The 19806-nt window shown below is 44.1% G+C and overlaps 1 protein-coding gene across 1 annotated transcript in view; it reads left to right on the forward strand.

Annotated features, from left to right (window-relative positions):
- LOC109900790 (protein enabled homolog) overlaps positions 1–19806 on the forward strand; it is a 141074-nt gene that overhangs the window by 56094 nt on the left and 65174 nt on the right. Inside the window, 2 exon segments of the mRNA XM_031837246.1 lie at positions 5288–5453; positions 15124–15301. Coding sequence (XP_031693106.1) covers positions 5288–5453; positions 15124–15301 — 344 coding nt within the window.

A 19806-nucleotide genomic window follows, 5' to 3' on the forward strand; every position in this document is an offset into this window, starting at 1 on the left:
GAAGGAAAATGCTCCCCTATTCGTGTTCCAATTCCACCTAGCTCAAACGTTACAGCTTTGTGTGTACTGTGTTTGTGTTTACTATAGAGTTCACGCTATATGACTCCTTCTGATATGTCTCTAAGGGGGTGGTGATACTCAGAGGAGTACTCTACCCTGTCCTTCAGAGAGGCTGAACAGAGCCCATGCAGAGCCAGCTGTGTAGGTGTACTGAGAGGGCCAAATGGGGAGATGATGAGACTGAATGGAATCAGGACTATAATGAGAGGGTGTGTGTCTGTCTGGGTCTACTTAACAAAGCATTAAGGCCAGACTTGAAATACTACAATCTGCAACGAGAGTGAAGCCAGTGTCCTTAGCTTTGTTTTCCTACACTCCTCACTACACATCTATTAGGCAGGGCTCCACAACAACCTTCACTGGGAAGCTAGCTCCTTACAGTACCTTCATTGTTTCGCTTTGTCAATTCTTCTGATTGCCCTTAGCTTCAGTGATGCGAAGAGCCTTTCTGGGTCAGTGTCTGTGTTATGACAACAGTAAGCTGTGGTACACACACACACATTACTCAACCGTTATGTGTTTGGTGGTCAGCCAATACCATTGCTTAGATGACTGTGCAGATTTTAATAAAGGGAAGGGGTAATGAAAGCCCTCGCTGATGTTTATGGGGAAGGGCAGCCCTGCCACCACCAATGCCACGTTGCTACCTCAATCCCACCGAGAGGGGTGTGTGGCTCCACTAACACATGTTCCCCTGCCCTGGACACTTAGTCTGGGGTTGGATTCCTCTGGGTTCCAGTTGCCTGTGGTTGGAAAGTGGTGGCGGATCAGCTACCAAAGGCCTGCGTTATGTTTCAGATTCTCTCTGGTGGTTTAGACTAGAGCACCATACTGTACTTCATGACTCGTCTCCTTCATGACTCGTCTGATACAAGGAAACCAGTGGGAATGCCCTAGTTCAGGGTCCACATATAACTGTTTTTGACCTTTCCTATTCCGCGTCATCTCTATCTAAGCAGTAGGACTGACTGTTGCACAATACTTCCATTCTGTGTTATGCAGTGTTTCCTTTCTACCGAGGACTGTGGGGTTTATTGCTGTCGTGTGTGTTTACACTGGGAACAGGACTGTGTCTAGTGGAGGTGTGTGTGTTAAGACTAGGAAGCTTACTGTGTCTATTGGGATTCGTGGGTTCAAGTCTCTCTTGGCAGGTTATTAGCACTCTTTCACTACAGACTATAGCAGGCAGGCAGATATAGAACTGTCACTACAGGCAGGCTATAGCAGGCAGGCAGATATAGAACTGTCACTACAGACCGGCTATAGCAGGCAGGCAGATATAGAACTGTCACTACAGACAGACTATAGCAGGCAGGCAGATATAGAACTGTCACTACAGACAGACTATAGCAGGCAGGCAGATATAGAACTGTCTCTGCCCGGCTAAAGCAATTCAGTTCTAAAGATAGTCACAGTAGCTAATAGAACGCAAAAATGTAATGATCATTTTCTCTGAAAGAGGATAGATCACCTTCCAGCTACGCCACAATACTGTTCCGATTAAAAAAAAAAAAAAAATATCTAACAAATTTAAGAGTACCTTAAAAATAGGCTCGTACTGTGTTATTGACAAAGCAATTTGATGTTCCAATTACCTTCTAATGTACAGCCAGTAAGCATAGCGGTTATTATGGCTGAACAGTGCCTACCCTGTTCTCATGGGTCATCATATCAAAGATGGAGTGAGGCTTGTCTGTGAGCATGAGGTTGCTTATTGGTTGTTTTCCTTTATAGAGCGAGGCTGGTGACCTTCATGGCTCTGTCTGTTTGGCTGGGCTTAGTTTATTTTTATTTCTGTATGCTGATGGGTGCTGAGAGTGAGGCGTGGGTTGAGTGAAATGAGGACGGTACTGCTGAGTAAGAGGCCCTCCCCTGTTCCTCCCTTCCAAAGCTTCCACTTCCCACATCAAGTCTGGCCTAGGGCCTGTCAGTGTTTAGCCAGCCTTGCAGTTCTGTTCTTATCTTGTTTTCTCCCTTTGAGGTTTTTGTAGAATTGCTCTCGGTCTCTCGGCCAGCTCCGGTCTGACTAGAGATCAATAACCATTGTTCCACCCGTTGGTTTCCTGAGTCGTGTAAAGGCCACGACAACGCCTCTTCCCCCTCAGAAGGCTGAAAAGATTTGGCATGGGCCCTCAGATCCTCAAAGTTCTACAGCTGCGCCATTGAGAACATCTTGACTGGCTGCATCACTGCTTGGTATGGCAACTGCTCGGCATCTGACCACAAGGCGCTACAGAGGATGGCCCCCAAAATGCAGCATGTTCTTACATTTCTACATATCCTGCACTCATTTGAGGTCATTTCGACTGCAGGGCAGCATGATATGGGCAAACAATGTAGGCCTTATGTTTAACCAAATATTGAAATTGAGATTTCAAGCAAAACACTTGGGTGACCTGTTGGAATCATGGAAATATAATGATTATTCTATAGAATATAATAGTGGGTACTTTGAATACAGTGTAGTTTGACATGACATCGAGTTAAAATGCCAGGGAGGAGTTATTGTGACAGGTTAGGAACCAAAAGTGTCAAGTGTTTCCTAGGGGACATTATAATCTTTGGCTACATTTGAATGTTTTCTCTTAGCTACTTCATGTAGTGAAAATATTAATTCTCATATTCGTCTTTGATTTAGAAGATACTGTTGCATAAACAACATGCTGATTCAGGTCTACACCATCACTGTTATTATCAGGCTGTATAGCTAATTACGTTTGCTCTGACTCAGTAAATGTATTAGCTAGCGAGCCAGCTAACTAGCGATTAGCATTAGCTGCTATCAAGATTTAGGCCCAACTTGCTAAGAAAATACAAACTATCTATTTGCAGATGTAACAAACACAAACTAATAGTGTAATTATAGAATGCTAGTGGATTTATATTAAGAAGTGAAGTGAAAACAGCATCGTTGTCATCAACATTGCTGCATGACCATAAAAAAGCAAGTGTCTCGTGGTCGAGGAACAACATTCGCTCCTTGAGTGACGGGCGGTGCTAGGTCTATGTGGAAAGTGACATGGAGAGAAAGGGAGCGTAGAGATGACTCAAGTAGCAATGTAAACTATATAATTGGACACTACATACAGGGTGTCACATTTAACTATCCAAACATTCAAATGCCCTTATTGAAGGTAAAGTCAAATATGGGATACCGCCCAGCTCTACATCCAGGACCTCTATCTGGCAGTGTCAGTGGAAGGTCCTAAACATTTTCAATGTGTTCAGCCACCCAAGACTGACTCTGCTGCCGTACGGAAAACGGTACCAGAGTGCCAAGTCTGGGACCAAAAGGCTCCTAAACAACTCCATCCTCCAGTCCATAAGACAGCTGAACTGTTAATCAAATGGCTATTTGTTTTGACTCCATTATTGCACTGGACTCTACCCGCGCACTCACTGGACTCTACCCGCGCACTCACTGGACTCTACCCGCGCACTCACTGGACTCTACCCGCGCACTCACTGGACTCTACCCGCGCACTCACTGGACTCTACCCGCGCACTCACACATGCTAACTACACTGACACTCCAACACACACACACATGCATATTGTCGCTACACACACTCTTTCACACACACTGTTACTATTCTGTTTATTATTTAATTACACGTACATATTACCTCAACTACCTCGTACCCCTGCACATTGACTCAGAACCGGTACTCCTTGTATATAGTTTTGTTATTTTGTGTTACCATTTCTTAATTTTATTTGTGAATTTTCTTTTTAACTCTACGTTGTTGGGAAAGAGCTCGTAAGTAAGCATTTCATGGTAAATGTCTACACCTGTTTTATTCTGCGCATGTGACCAATACGGTTTGATTAGATTTGTAACAACCGCCAGATGAAATGGATTCTGATTTATCAAGCAGAGCTGTGGAGAAGAGATGTTTCAAGCCTCTTTCAAAGAAGAAAGTGGAAACCGCGGGCGTTTCCCCTGCATGGTTTGTTGTTGTTGAACAACACTGCCTTCTCCCCTGCTGACACTCACATGGTGAGAGTTTGTGTGGGGAGGTTCTCTCTCTCTCCTCTCACTGTCCCCTGGCTCTCTTCTGCTATCCTGTACCTTGTCCCCCTGGCTTTCTCTCCTCATTCTCTTACTTTTTTCCTCTCCTTTCTCTTTTCCTCTTCTCACATTCTGCTCCTCTGTCTCCTCCCGTTTGAGTAGTTGCTATGGAGTGTGGGAGGGAGGGTGAAGCACGTTGGTGAATCATTCACTCTGCTGCCTGGCAGGGCCTTGGCCTACTTGTTTTGTCCCGCTAGTCGGTAACAGTTGTCAGGGATCACCCTACACAACTGTCATTGGACAAGTCTCAAATGACACCCATTACAATAGCCTATACAGTGAGTGTAAGTACACCTTCCTATTTTTTTTGTTGCACCCCCCATGTTGACTCCAATGCTTCCCACAGTTGTGGAATTGGCTGGATGTCCTTTGGGTGGTGGACTATTCTTGATAAAAATGGGAAACTGTTGAGCGTGTGAAACTCAGCAGTGTTGTGGTTTGACACAAACTGGTGCGCCTGGCACCTACTACCATACCCCGTTCAAAGGCACTTAAATATTTTGTCTTTTCCATTCATCCTCTAAATGGCACACATACACAATCCATGTCTCAATTGTTTCAAGGCTTACAAATCCTTCTTTAAGCCTTCATCTATGCTGATTTTGAAGTGGATTTAATAAGTGACATCAATAAGGGATCATAGCTTTGTCTGCCATGGAAATACCAGGTGTCCTTAATGTTTTTTACATGATGGACTCTGACTGTGTAGTGCATTCGTTTTGAACAGAGGCCTGTGTGGTGAGATGGACCTGTCAGTTCTCACTGTGGACAGACAGGAGTCTGGTGGGTGACTGTTAAATACTAGACCTAGGCTATATGGTTTCCCCTCTGCAGGTGGACTGCCTATCATGTATATTCACACTCACTCACTCTGATATCTTTATGGATATTTGTCTCCCTTAGACTCTTCTCCTTTTAATCATGTCCAATGTCATTACATAAACGACTCCTCCAATACCATTTCCCGCCCAGCCACTCTATCACTTCCTGACTTTCAGGAGACCAAGAATGTCGCTGGGATGGCCAGGCTTGATTAACTCTGATCATCTGGAGGGGTAGTTCATTCTTACTGCTCTGCTTAAGGTAAAAACCAATGTCCCCCTGTGTACTGCTGCTTGTTAATGTGTCTCTCTTTCCTTCTCCTTCTCTCTGCAGTGAACAGAGTATCTGTCAGGCGCGGGCCGCTGTCATGGTGTATGACGATGCCAATAAGAAATGGGTTCCAGCCGGCGGCTCCACGGGCTTCAGCAGAGTGCACATATACCACCACACGGGCAACAACGCCTTCCGGGTGGTGGGACGCAAAATACAGGACCATCAGGTGACTCACTGGGACTTAAGCCTAGATGATGTGTGAAGCATAGTAGTGCTTACTGTATATGAATATAAATGCTACAGTATATAAAGCTTTTAAAAGTTGTGGTTAGTTTAAAGTGGGACTGGGATTTCACATGTGACTTGAAACTGCGCTGATCTGATGACTCTAGACTTCTTTATACTTTATTCCGTCTGACCTGTGTCAGTAGGAAAGCAGTCTGGCAGCCATCTTGCCTCTCTGTGTCTCTCAGGAATGACCCAGTGTCTCTCGGGAATGACCAGCGCTGTAATTGAAAACAGGTCTGAGAGCTTTCCTGTTCCACCAGTCACTAGCACATGACAGCCATGTCTGGACTGGCAGAGCCAAGGTCTCAAAAACATCAATCAATCTGTCTTTGTCCCTGGTCCAAGAGTGAAGCCCATGGTTAGCTATAGAGTCAACAGAGGGGGGCAACAATGTAGCTCCATGCCAGAGAGGAAACGTAAGTCTCCTGTATTCCTCTCCACTGACTCTGGCTTACTGTCTTACTCCATAAGATATGATCGACCAGAAAGCCAGTGATACAAATCTGTATTTAATGAAGGTAACATTTTAGTGAACAACTAGAGGATGGCCTGTTCTCAGGAAAAATAGAAGACATATTTCGAGAAACGCAACACCGGGTGGTGCTGAATCGTTTCCACAGCACCAGACTACACCGCTCTGATTGGCGGATTAGTGTCTGAGCTGATTGTTGTCTGTTTTGTAGCCCTCTGTGTATTTCTAGTGTACACACTACTGATGACCTCGGCCCGAAACCGGCTCCTGGGTTTTTAGCAGAACCCCCCCCCCACCCCTCAATTCAGTTATGTCAGCAGGAACTGACAAACTCCGTTATTCTCATTACAAACAAACTGGTTCGTGAGCCTCCTATCTGCAACTCTATCTCTTTCCCCTGAAAATTGATCCCCTGAAATAGACTTGAAGGAAGCCATGATGGACTCTGACTGTTTTCAGCTTTAAGAGTGAATCGTTTTTAGTTTCTTAACTGAGGTTTATTATCCTGCCATGGTTGGGACTGAACAGATGGTTCGCTTGGTCTGACTTGATCCTGCATTTGTCCTAAGAGTTTCCTCTACCTGTCTGGGAGCAACTCCCTCAGTGCATCAGACTGTTGTGATTTAGTTGATTTCACTGTAATGGTGTTAGTCAGTGGATATACTTTCACACCATCTAGTGCTGTTCCTTTGTTGATATAGGATCCCAGGGCCTCATTGGCATGCAGGAAGAATGTTTGTGTAGAGGGCTGAGTGCAGTACTAGTGTAGTCCACTGAGGCATTGTGTACATCCAGGGATGGGAAACTGACGCAACATGTAATCATTTCAAAGATCATCTAAGGAAATCGGTCAATTTAAATAAATTCATGAGGCCCTAATCTATGGATTTCACATGACTGTGAATACAGATATATGTTTCTGTTGGTCACTGGTACCTTTAAAAAATAAAAAGTAGGTGCGTGGATCAGAACCAGTAAGTATCTGGTGTGACCACCATTTGCCTCATGCAGCGTGACACATCTCCTTCGCATAGAATTAATCAGGCTGTTGATTGTGGCCTGTGGAATGTTGACCTACTTCTCTTTGATGGCTGTGCGAAGTTGCTAGATATTGGCGGGAACTGGAACACGTTGTCATACACGTCGATCCAGAGCATCCCAAACATGCTCAATTGGTGATATATCTGGTGACTATGCAGGCCATGAAATAACTTGGAAATGTTCAGCTTCCATGAATTGTGTACAGATCCTTGCTACATTATTATTCTGAAACATGAGGGGCCTCAGGATCCCTTCACGGTGTCTCTCTGCATTAAAATTGCCATCGATAAAATGCAATTGTGTTCATTGTCCGCAGCTTATGCCTGCCCATACCATAACCCCACAGCCACCATGGAGCACTCCGTTCACAACGTTGACATCAGTAAACCGCTCTCCCATGCGATGCCATACACATGGTATGTGGTTGTGAGGCCGGTTGGACGTACTGCCAAATTCTCTAAAATGACGTTTGAGGCAGCTTATGGTAGAGAAAGGAACATTCAGTTCTCTGGCAACAGCTCTAGTAGACATTCCTGAAGTCAACATGCCAATTGTATGCTCCCTCAACCCCATCTGTGGCGTTGTGTTGTGTGACAAAATGGCACATTTTAGTGGCCTTTTCTTGTTCACAACAGAAGGTGCACCTGTGTAATGATCATGCTGTTTAATCAGCTTCTTGATATGCAACACCTGTCAGGTGTATAGAATATCTTGGCAATGGAGAAATGCTGACTTACAGGGATGTAAACAAATTTGTGCACAAAATTTGAGAGAAATAAGCTTTTTGTGCCTATGGAAAATGTCTGGGATCTTTTATTTCAGCTCATGAAACATGGGACCACCACGTTGCGTTTATTTTTGTTCAGTGTGTATTTTTTAGTAACGCAGTCTGTCTCAATTTACTATTGCGAGAATAGTAGAATACACAAGGTGCAACTTAAATGTTTGTTTCTGCGTCAGCAGTTTTTTCTTATGTCAGTCAATTAGCAAGTCTGCACACAAAAAAATAATATATTGCTAAATTACTTTCATGGTCGAATAACCGGCTGGGGGGCCCCATTTTTTTATTTTTGTTAGTCACCGTCACTCACACACACATCCTATAAACAAATGCAAACATTTCTCTCTGTCGTATAGTAAAATGTGTAAAATTGTAGGAAATAAGCTGTTAAACAGCTCATTTTCCTCTCCACCCCATAGCAAAGTTAGTATAATTGCATGAAATTAACTCCAAAACATACAAAAAATGATCAAGAGGGGGGCCACAAAAATGGAATGGATGTTTGATCAAACCTGTGAGCCACTGTGCCCCTCATGAGTTCAGATTTTTCTGTGGCCCCCACCCCCATCAAAGTTGGCCGTCTCTGATCCAGAGGCACAGAGGAGAGGACAGGGCCTTTTGCTGCGGTGGTAGATCCTGTTACATACATACTGTAGCGGCCTCAGGAGAGGCCCATGGGGGGAGAGCGGGATGGAGGAGTGGAGGACTGGTCAGACGATTGGAGAAAGGAGGCACTGCAGTTCCAGCTAAAGTATGCATATCATTATCATGTCAGTTGGCTGGTTACAAACTCTAAAAGTGTATTTTAGTTCTAAGTCTAGTATCCCTCTTTATTGGATTGGTCAACTCTCCCAGAAGCTTAATAGTTAAACTTACTGCACTCAGTTGACAGGCTTTTATTCTCTCTGTGACATGTTTCTGGTGAGTATCATGCAGCTAGTGATTCAGACCGAGGTGTGGTATTGGGGGGGGGTGTGGTCAGACATAAGCACATAGACCAAGTGGCTTCCTGATTCAGAGTTTCCTGCCATAATAAGGTTGAGTAAATCCAGGAAGTTTGGACTCTCAGCGCGGTGCCTCGCTCCCCTCAGAGAACTGATTCCACGGAGGCCAGTTAAAGACGATACCAAAGCCAGCCCTGATGCAGGGGGTGACAATGACCGATTTGAGTGCAATCCTACTATTTCACTATTAGATTTTCTTTCTTCTTTAAAGACTTTATGAAAAACCACTGTTCTTTTTGTTCCCCCCTGAAGCAATAAGCCCTGACCTAGTTCCTTCCCCCCCATTCACCTTGTGAAGGTCTTGTTTCTGGAGTGCCTGACCCCGGTCCTCCTGCCTACTAGGCTACTTGCTGTAGAGCAGAGGTATTTAACGCAGTGGAAAAGCCTTTATGATCTTGTTTCATTTTACCAATGCTATAAAGAGCTTCTGTCACAGTCACTTTTGTCCTTACAGTTGATGTATATTGCGTATACTAAAAACACACTTCAGTTTCTAAATACTGATCCAGTAGTCTCTCGCCTGTGATGACGAAGGTTTTCATGGCACAGTCTCCAGTGTATCGAGGTCTTGCTGTTGTCTCCACAGCTGCTGAGCGATGCAGAATCCATACCCTCAAGGCCCAGCCATGTCTTGTGATGGATGAGCACAGCAGACAGACCCCGGGAGTGTGTGTGAAGACACTGCGCGTGTGTGACCGTGTGTGTGAACAGCGTCATGGGAGGCTGTTTACCCAGTGACGCTGTGTATGACGAGGAGGTGTGACCAATCCATCCAACACACAGGTTTCGGTGGAAGCGGTGCCGGTCACCATGTGCTTTATCAGCAATCCCAGAACCCTCTCTGTCTTCTCCCTGACATCTCCCGTCCTGTGGGCCTGTCATTTTAATCCTGCTGCTGTTCATGTCAACACAATGGGAAAAAAAATCCCTTCTCACATAGACACCATCACTGTAGACACATAACGTGTAGATACTGCTTACACACCACCCACACCAGCCAGGCTCCATTCACATCTCCAACTGAACCTGAGGATTTATCTTTCACATGTAGGAGGAACTAGAGTCTTCTTAGAACTGGGTTCACATGATAATTAGACACAGTGTAAGCCCATGTTGACAGTGTTCTGTGTCTGCGTTCTGCGTCTGTCGCAGCTAACTCGTTACATTGTAGTAGCACAAGGACTAGATAAGATATTCGTGAAGCATTTGTAAGACTTTCATAAGCACTTGGTCGTTATGTACCATCTAAGGATGACTAGACCCGGGGCGATTAAAAAATAATAATAATAATTGTTTATTGAACCTTTTATTTAACTAGTCAGTTGAGAACAAATTCTTATTTACAATGACGGCCTACCACGGCCAAACCGTAACCCGGATGACGCTGGGTCAATTGTGCGCCAGATACCAGTATTGTAGTATTTTTCTGTTGGTAAAAATGAACTCTTTTGTCCTTTTAGAAACCTGCTGTATGTAAAACATTGCATGCTGTAGCTTGGAAAATATATACATGCAAGTCTGAGTGAGTTTGTTTCCAACATTAGGTCTGTTTTCCTCTAAGTTTTGTTTCCTTGCCACAATACTAACGAGTATCACACTATTGGTATCATCCCGGCCCCTAAGTATAACCCAAACCCAAGAGTTCACTCTAAACTACATGACATGGAAAATCGACCTGCAATAGGATTTATGTCGTCACAAATGTTCTGTTCATACTCTGCTTTAGTAAGTCAGTAAGTTGGTAATAGAGGGACATGTTTCTATATTGCATCATAACTCGGTCAGACTTCATACACCGACAGACTTGAATCTACATAATCCTGTAGTGTATTAATTAGGTTCTTTGATGGATTTCTGGTTTCTCATAATGAGCAGAGAAGTTCAAAAGTACACGCACTGTGTGATTAGTATTGATGTGATTATTGACTACTATCTCAAATTTGAGACAGGATAAATGCAAAATGCGTCGATTTAATAGCTCTTATTATTATCCGACTGACTGCTACCTGTCTGAATCTGTTTAGTGGAGGGAATCGTTAAGAGAAAGACTATCTGTCTGGTTGTGGCGTTGGCCCCTCAGAGAACCTTTCTATTTGAAGAATGCATATATGAACCCAACAAAAACATGACCAAGAACCAGCACATTCAGTTTATCCTTCAATTGCAGCATCTATAGGCTACTTTACCCTTTGCAATGACTCTTTCAATTGGTGACAACAGCAGTGAAATCTATAGCTAGGCCTTGAATGCCTCTCCGAGCCTGACTCGTTTAAAGTCTAATAGGGGTCCAGAGTGATTCTCGGCCAGGATACAGTACAGCTGATTTCTGATAGGGGCTAGTTGAACTATTTGTGTGCTGTGTTTCTCTGGCTGGAGTCGAACCGACACCCGTTTAGTTTTCTCTGCTCTTCTGTGTGCCTCAGTGAGCTCATCAACAATAAATTATAGAACAGATTATATAAATCTCTGGCCTGGCTGCCTAGAGCGAAAAAAAGTGAGAAACCTTCACATCTTCACTTTCAAGAGCCAAAGGATTGTTCTAATTCAATTATAGATTTTTTTAAATGAACTTGGTGAAGATATTCTAGCAATTTATTTCCCTATGGCTTTTTGTAAACCTTAGCATTCTAGAAGTGAAGAACTACCTCAGGCTGTGAATGATTGCTTGTGAGCTGAACGCAGCTCATTCGATACCCTCCATTTGTTTATGAAAGGTGTGCTAATGTTTCTCTGACCTGAAGACTATAGACACAGGGTTGCTCCTTAGTCCTATGCCAAAGCTGTTAAATAACCACATTTATCATTCAAGGTCCCTTATACTTTACTGTAGTAAGTGTGGTGATAGTCAATGTTCCCTCCCCAACATTTTGGCACTGAACAAATTTCCGGTCTGCTGAGCGCGAACTTGAATGTTGTGTAACTTCCGTCGCATGTTTACTGTGAACATTGAGGCTGTACCCGCTTCGCAGGTAGCCTAGTGGTTAGAGCATTGGGCCAGTAACCGAAAGGTTGCTGGATTGAATCCCCGAGCTGACAATGTAAAAATCTTGTTCTGCCCTTGAGCAAGGCAGTTAACCCACTGTTCCCCAGGCGCCCGAGACATGGAAGTCGATTAATGCAGCCCGCGGCACCTCTCTGATTCAGAGGGGTTTGGTTAAATGCGGAAGACACATTTCAGTTGAAGGCATTCAGCTTGTTCAACTGACTAGGTACCCCCCTTTAAGTTAGTTTTAACAGTGGCCAAATAGGCTACTGTGGCTATTTAACTATAATGTAGGACTACCAAAGTGGCCTACCATCAAAAACAATGGAGAAAACACATCCCATAACATTTTAACATGGAAATAGCTGTTCTATCATTCAGCCTACAGTAGCAGCCAATGTGTAGCAGCCAAAAAAACATGCAGGGCTTGACATGAAGCTGGTTTTCCACTTGTCCTTCAGACAAGGTGACTGAAAATATTTGAGGCAAGAAACCACTTTACAAAATAAAATGTATTATTATTCCCATTCTCTGCCTATTGGCTACTTAGCTTATTCAAGACCGTCTCAAAATACAACACTTTCCCTTTAAGACATAACATCTCTTTACCTGACTCCCTGTTCAAAGATGGCTAGAAATACACACATTTTCTGCTCTCGTTGGAAGAAACCGCTCTCCCATTGTTGACTAGAAATTAGTTAACTGGGCTAATAACTCACTACCAAAGATTATGAACAAATGTGCTCACGTGGCTACATGCAGCTCTCACTTTGATCTCAAAACAAGCACATTTACTCCCGACCGTTCATACTATAGACTAAACGCAGTCAAAGTGATATGGCTATTTCCATATAGGCCTACTTCAGCTCTGATTGGTTATGGCGCTCCGGTCTGTGTAGAGTACGGGCCTGAGTCTGTCAATGCAATAGAATCCTACTCCAATGCCCTCTGCCTACAAGAAAATCTCTTGCACAGTTAGTTTTGCATACTAAATCTTGCCTAGTTTGTTTCGTTTCGGTATATTATACTGAAAGTGGCTAATATTGTGTTGATTCGAACACAATTCCGCCAGTAGAGCGAAACGTTGAGTGTTAACTAATGGGGGAAAACTGTAGCGGGCTCATTATTCTTCTGCACGGCAGTCTGAGGGGAGCTGTGCGCATTCACACAGCTCTGAGGGAACATTGGTAGTAGACTGACTGAGGTTGTATTAGCTGTAATGTATGACTCTTATGAACTCTAAAAACATAATTTCCTTACCTGTAATCACGATACACTTGTTTTGAGCAACACACATAGTCAATCACATTTACAGGAGTAAATGTCAGTTGGCTTTTCATAGCCGATCATTGAGAGTATCTCTACCGCTCCTGCTGTTTCTCGAGAGTTGAAAACAGCAGGTCTGAGACAGGTAGCACGTCTGGTGAACAGGTCAGGAGTTCCATAGCCGCAGGCAGAAGAGTTGAAACTGGAGCAGCAGCATAGCCAGGTGGACTGAGGATAGCAAGGAGTCATCATGCCAGGTAGTCCTGTGGCATGGTCCTAGGGCTCAGGGAGAGAGAGAGGTGTCAAGAGAGAGAGAGAACGAACACACTGGATAAGACATGTGAAATACTCCAGATATAACAGACTGACCCTGCCCCCCGACACACAAACTACTGCAGAATAAGTACTGGAGGCTGAGACCGGAGGGGTTGGGAGACACTGTGGCCCTGTCCGACGATACCCCCGGACCAGATAGGATATAACCCCACCCACTTTGCCAAAGCACAGCAACCACACCACTAGAGTGATATCTGCAACCACCAACTTACCACCCTGAGACAAAGCAGAGTATAGCCCACAATGATCTCTGCCACGGCACAACCCAAGTATTCCTCGCAGTACTTCAGAATAGCTATCCAAACCATCTCACTCGCTCTCCCTATCCTTCTCCCTAGAAGTGCACCATAGTCCCTGTGCCAAGAAAGCAAAGGTAAGCTGCCTAATTGACTACCGCCCTGTAGCACTCATGAAAGTAGCCATGAAGTGCTTTGAAAGGCTGGCCATAGCTCACATCAACACCATCCTGGAAACCCTAGACCCACACATCCCCCTGCAACTGTATCCTGGACTTCCTGACGTGCCGCCCCCAGGTGGTGAAGGTAGGCAACCCTTACATGCCACGCTGATCCTCAACACTGGTGCCTCTCAGGGATGCGTGCTTAGTCCCCTCCTGTACTCCCTGTTCACCCACAACTACATGGCCAAACACGACGCTGACAACACAACGGTGGTAGGCCTGAACACAGACAACAATGAGACAGCCTACAGGGAGGTCAGAGACCTGGCAGTGTGGTGCCAGGACAACAACCTCTCCCTCAACGTGAGCAAGACCGAACACACACCCGGTAACATCGACAGGGCTGTAGTGGAGTGGGTTGAGAGTTTCAAGTTCCATGGTGTTTACATCACCAACAAACTGTCATGGTTCAAACACACCAAGACAGTCGTGAAGAGGGCACAGCAATGCCTTTCCCCCCTCAAGAGACTGAAAAGACTTGGCATGGTTCCCCAGATCCTCAAAGTTCTACAGCTGCACCATCGAGTGCATCTTGACCGGTTGCATCACTGTCTGGTATGGAAACTCCTCGGCATCCAACCGTACGCCGCTACAGACTGGAGTGAGTACGTCCCAGTATATCACTGGGGCCAAGCTTCCTGGCTTCCTGCCAGGACCTATATGCTAGGCGGGGTCAGAGGAAGGCCCAAAAAACTGTTAGACTCCAGTCACCCAAGTCCTAGACTGTTCACTCTGCTACCAAGTCTACATCCAAAAGGCTCCTTATTAACAGGTTCTACCCCCAAGCCATAAGACTGCTGAATAATTAATCAAGTGGCCTCCCGGACTATTTGCATTGACACAGACCCTTTTTGTTTTTACACTGCTGCTACTCGCTGTGTATTATCTATGCATAGTCACTTTACCCCTAACTACATGTACAAATGACCTTGACTAACCGGTACCCCCCACATTGACTCGCTACTGGTACCCCGTGTACATAGCCTTGTTATTTTGTTACTTTTTATTACATTTTTTGCTTTAGTTTATTTAGTAAATATTTTCTTAACCAACAATAGAGTTAAGGGCTTGTAATTAAGCATTTTATTTCACCTGTTGTATTCGACACGTGACAAATACAATTTGATAATTGTTTTGAGCATCACAAGTAGTCCTCTAAGGAATTGAAATGAGCTATCAAAACCATCTCAAAAACCATCCCTCTCTCTCGATCTCCCCCCATCTCTCTCGATCCCCACTCTCTCCCCCTTTCTATCCTTCTCCAGGTGGTAATAAACTGTGCCATCCCCAAGGGGCTCAAGTACAACCAGGCCACACAGACCTTCCACCAGTGGCGCGATGCCAGACAGGTCTACGGACTCAACTTTGGCAGCAAAGAGGATGCCAACGTATTCGCCAGTGCCATGATGCATGCCCTGGAGGTGCTCAACTCTCAGGACACAGGTGAGGGTGAGCTCTGCTGACCGACGGGAAGAATATCTGCTGTAATGACCTGGGATATCTAGCTCTTTGGTGTTTTGACAAATGCGAGGTGGTCTTGCCTGTTGCCGTCCTGTTGCTTCAGCCATTGCAAGTAGTCGTAGTGAGAGGTGTCCTGCATGTTTAGTGGGCAAGGATGCACAACTCTTAGCTGATGTAAAAGCTGGGTAAGGGTTAGCCTTGGAGTGCTGTCCTCAGACACACTGGTTAATCTGACTAGGTATTGGTAGATTTAAGCAGGACCCAAGAGGTAGAGCGAAACCCTCTATAAATGTCATCACAGTTGAGCGTCACATTAAAACTACAGTACTTGACCAGACATTTGCCGAAGGCACTTTAAAAAAATATTATTGTCTTTACAGTCCACACAGATGACTCATCAATGTTTTGCCTCACTTTGCAGAATTTTTTGCTTCACTAAGCTGAATATGGTCGGGTGAAGGGAAAAAATAAATAAATACAAAGAAATGATTTGCGTCTAATTCGTTTTGATCCGCTGTTTATATTGGTTTGGCAGAATTACTCTTGTCCTCAGAGTGAGATCAAATGTTTACTGAGGACCTGCTCTCGTAAAATTGGATGCAATTAGACGTTCTGATGTGTGTCTTGGGAGGTTGTGTGTGTGTGTTTGGGGAACTCTGGGTCTGGCGCAGGGGCCTAGTGAGGGGCTCAAGGCCCTGTTCCTGACCTCCTCCCTCTGTGGCTGCAACAACTTGTGACTGACTAGGCCCTCAGGGGTTCCACACAACAGCAGTCACACTGAGCCTAGTATCTCTCACCGGGCCTTTTAGTCAGACTGTTTACTTATTGCTAACAAATGATGCATTGTTTTCAGTGGCGGCCATTTCTGTTTTCCAGATATGCTTAATCTCTGGAAAGGCTAGCTAGCGGCTGGCCTGGCAGTGTTCTGGGGGGATAGCTACAATGTGTTTGTATTCTCTCCAAGCAGCAGTCTGCTGAGCCCAGCCCACAGTTACCTCAGATGGAGTGGCCTTGGAACAGACTGTGATTATGCTGGTTGCCTGCGCTGCCTTCGCTTAATTTGTTGACGGATGCGATGAGCCACTGCGTCTAATGTGAATAGCTTTCCTGTAATCTCCACCACCACGCCTGAGTAATATACACACTGTAGCTCTGGTGATATTTTCTCAATGAGCGCTGGCTGCCTGGGACAGAGAGAGGTGTGTTTTGGTTGTTGGTAATATGATTGCAGAGTGGATCATCAGTCATTTTGAGAGATCTGACGGTTGTTGTTTTCCAACGCACACTGCACCCAATCTCTTCCCTAAGGGGAAAGTTATTGTTTTATAGTCTCCTTGCCAATGTTTGGAATAAGACTGACTGAAGTTCAGAAGCTATTTAACCAGGTCTGTATGAATGGATCCAGGTTTCAAAGCAAATACACATGCTATAGGGAGTAGAAGATATTGTAGCTATATACAGGGAGTACCATTTACTGAGTCGATGTGCAGAGGTAATTGAGGTAGCTATATACTGTGCATAGAGGTAGGGGTAAAGTGACTAGGCAACAGGATACAGTGGGGCAAAAAAGTATTTAGTCAGCCACCAATTGTGCAAGTTCTCCCACTTAAAAAGATGAGAGGCATGTAATTTTCATCATAGGTACACTTCAACTATGACAGACAAGATGAGAAAAAAAATTCCAGAAAATCACATTGTAGGATTTTTTATGAATTTATTTGCAAATTATCGTGCTCTCCATGACTGTGGGTCCAGGGTGTCTGGGATCAAAATCTAATTATATTTGTCAAATGCTCTGAATACAATAGGTGTAGACCTTAACTATGAAATGCTTACTTACACGTCCTTAAAAAAAAGGATCTGCCCTTTTTTTTTTTTTTCTCGCCTAAAATGACATAACCAAATCTAACTGCCTGTAGCTCAGGCCCTGAAGCAAGGATATGCATTTTCTTGGTACCATTTGAATGGAAACACTTTGAAGTTTTGTGGAAATGTGAAAGGAATGTAGGAGAATATAGCACAATAGATCTGGTAAAAGGTAATACAAAGAAAAAAACAACCATTACTTTGTGTTTTTTTGTACCATCTTTGAAATGCAAGAGAAAGGTCATAAGGTATTATTCCAGCCTGGGTGCAATTTAGATTTTGGCCATTAGATGGCAGCAGTGAATGTGCAGGTAAGACTGATCAAATCAAACTTTATTTGTCACATGCAAGTGACATAACAAGTGTAGACTTTACCATGAAATGCTTACTTACAATCCCTTAACCAACAGTGCAGTTCAAGAAGAGTTAAGAAAATATATACAAGGGGTACCGGTATCGAGTCAGTGTGTGGGGGTACAGGTTAGTTGAGGTAATTTGTACAAGTAGGTGGGGGTGAAGTGACAATGCATAGCTAATAAATAGTGAGTAGAAGCAGTGTACAAAAGCGAGGGGAGTGAGTCAATGTAAATTGTCTGGTGGTGATTTAATAAATTGTTTTGTAGTCCTATGGCTTGGGGGTAGAATCTCTTAAGAAGCCTTTTGACCGAGACTTGGCGCTCCGGTACCGCTTGCCGCTTGCAGTGCGGTAGCAGAGAGAACAGTCTATGAGTAGGGTGGCTGTAGTCTTTGGCAATTTTTAGGGCCTTCCTCTGACGCATGATGATGATGATGATGATGTTGTGAGCCATGACCAGCCTTTCAAAGCATTTTATGGCTTCAGATGTGAGTGCTACAGGGTGATTAGTCATTTAGTCAGGTTACCTTGGCATTCTTGGGTACATGGACTATGGTGGTCTTCTTAAAACATGTAGGTATTAGACTGGTAAAAAATAAAAAAACATTTAGCTGGCACACACCCAGAATAATAGTTTTTGTGGAGGTGCTGACTAACACCCTGAGGAAGGCACAATGATGCCAAAACGTTGGTAGATACCCATTCAATTGCTGGGAGATTACACATGGAGTGTGCAAATTTCTTTATTTTGATAGTTTATGGTATTACAGGCTGGGTCAGGGAGAGGTTGAAAATGTCAGTGAAGACACTTGCCAACTGGTCAGCGCATGTTCTGAGTACACGTCCTGGTAATCCGTCTGGCTCTGTGGCCTTGTGAATGTTAACCTGTTTAAATGTCTTACTCACATCGGTTATGGAGAGCACGATCACACAGTCATCTGGAACAGCTGGTGCTCTCACGCATGATTGTGTTGCTTGCCTTGAAGCAAGCACAGAAGGTGTTTAGCTTGTCGAATAGGCTTGTGTCACTGTGCTTCTCAAGGCTGGGTTTCCCTTTGTAATCTGTGATAGTTTGTAAGTCCTGCCACATCCGACGAACGTCAGAGTAGTAGGATTCGATCTTCGTCCCGTGTTGACGCTTTGCCTGTGATGGTTCGTCAGAGGACATAGTGGGATTTCTTATAAGTGTCCGGGTTAGAGTCCCACTCCTTGCCTTTAGCTCAGTGAGGATGTTGCCTGTAATCCATGGCTTCTGGTTGGGATATGCATCTACGTCGCTTTGGCGATGAGGTTGTCAATGGACTTAGTTAGTTTTATTGACTATTTAAAGTATACAATATACTTGCAGTGAAGCCACTCAACTACATTACAGTAGTCATCTAACAGACTCCCATCCAGAGCGACACACAAAAGCAACCAGGGTCAACGCCCTGCTCAAGGGTACATTGACAGTTCGCCCACAAAAACAGCGACTCGGACGAGTGATTCCCCCCCCCCCCCCCCCCCCCCTCCCCGAGAAAAGAATAATAAATACAATAATTCCCCCCCCAATACACCAACAACCAACAAAATATAAAAAAGACAAAGGAGAAACAGAAAACAACAAAGCAAAAAACATAAGACATCAAATACAACAATCATAACAGCAAGGCCAAATGAATATGTTTCAGTGCATGTATGGCACTATTTACGTGTGTGTATGTGTGCATTTGAATGAGAGCGTGTGTATATTGCATGTGTACAAACACCTGCACCTCATCAGCCTCAGGCAATCCGGCATTAACTGTAACAACACTGCCCCTCAGTGTCATTCAAACTTACTTTTTGTTATGTTTTATTTTGACTTTATTTGTAACTTTTTATCTTTGACCATCATTCTATCCCAGCAACTCCACTCCCACCTGTCTCCAATTCCACATGAGGATTTCTATACACCATATATCTTTCAACTATGCTGTGATGTTTAAAATGGATGCAATCCATGGATTCTATTTGATTAGATAGATTGTGAGTTGAAGATAAATACTTTTACTAAGAGTATTAGTAACTGACTGACCCAGTCTCTCAACAGTACTATTTCTAGGGTCAATTTTTGATAAATGTTATGCATTTTCAGCTATTCCTGAACCTGAGACGAGAAACATACTACCTGAGGGCAACCCCAAACAAATGATCTTGATTCTGTATCCTCACAACAAAATCTGTAGAGCTTCGATGATTGTATGGCCCAAATATTCAACATTTTTGTTGGTGGCAAGAATTTCAT

Source organism: Oncorhynchus kisutch, linkage group LG12 (genome assembly GCF_002021735.2).
Source record: "Oncorhynchus kisutch isolate 150728-3 linkage group LG12, Okis_V2, whole genome shotgun sequence".
Classification (NCBI taxonomy): Eukaryota; Metazoa; Chordata; class Actinopteri; order Salmoniformes; family Salmonidae; genus Oncorhynchus; species Oncorhynchus kisutch.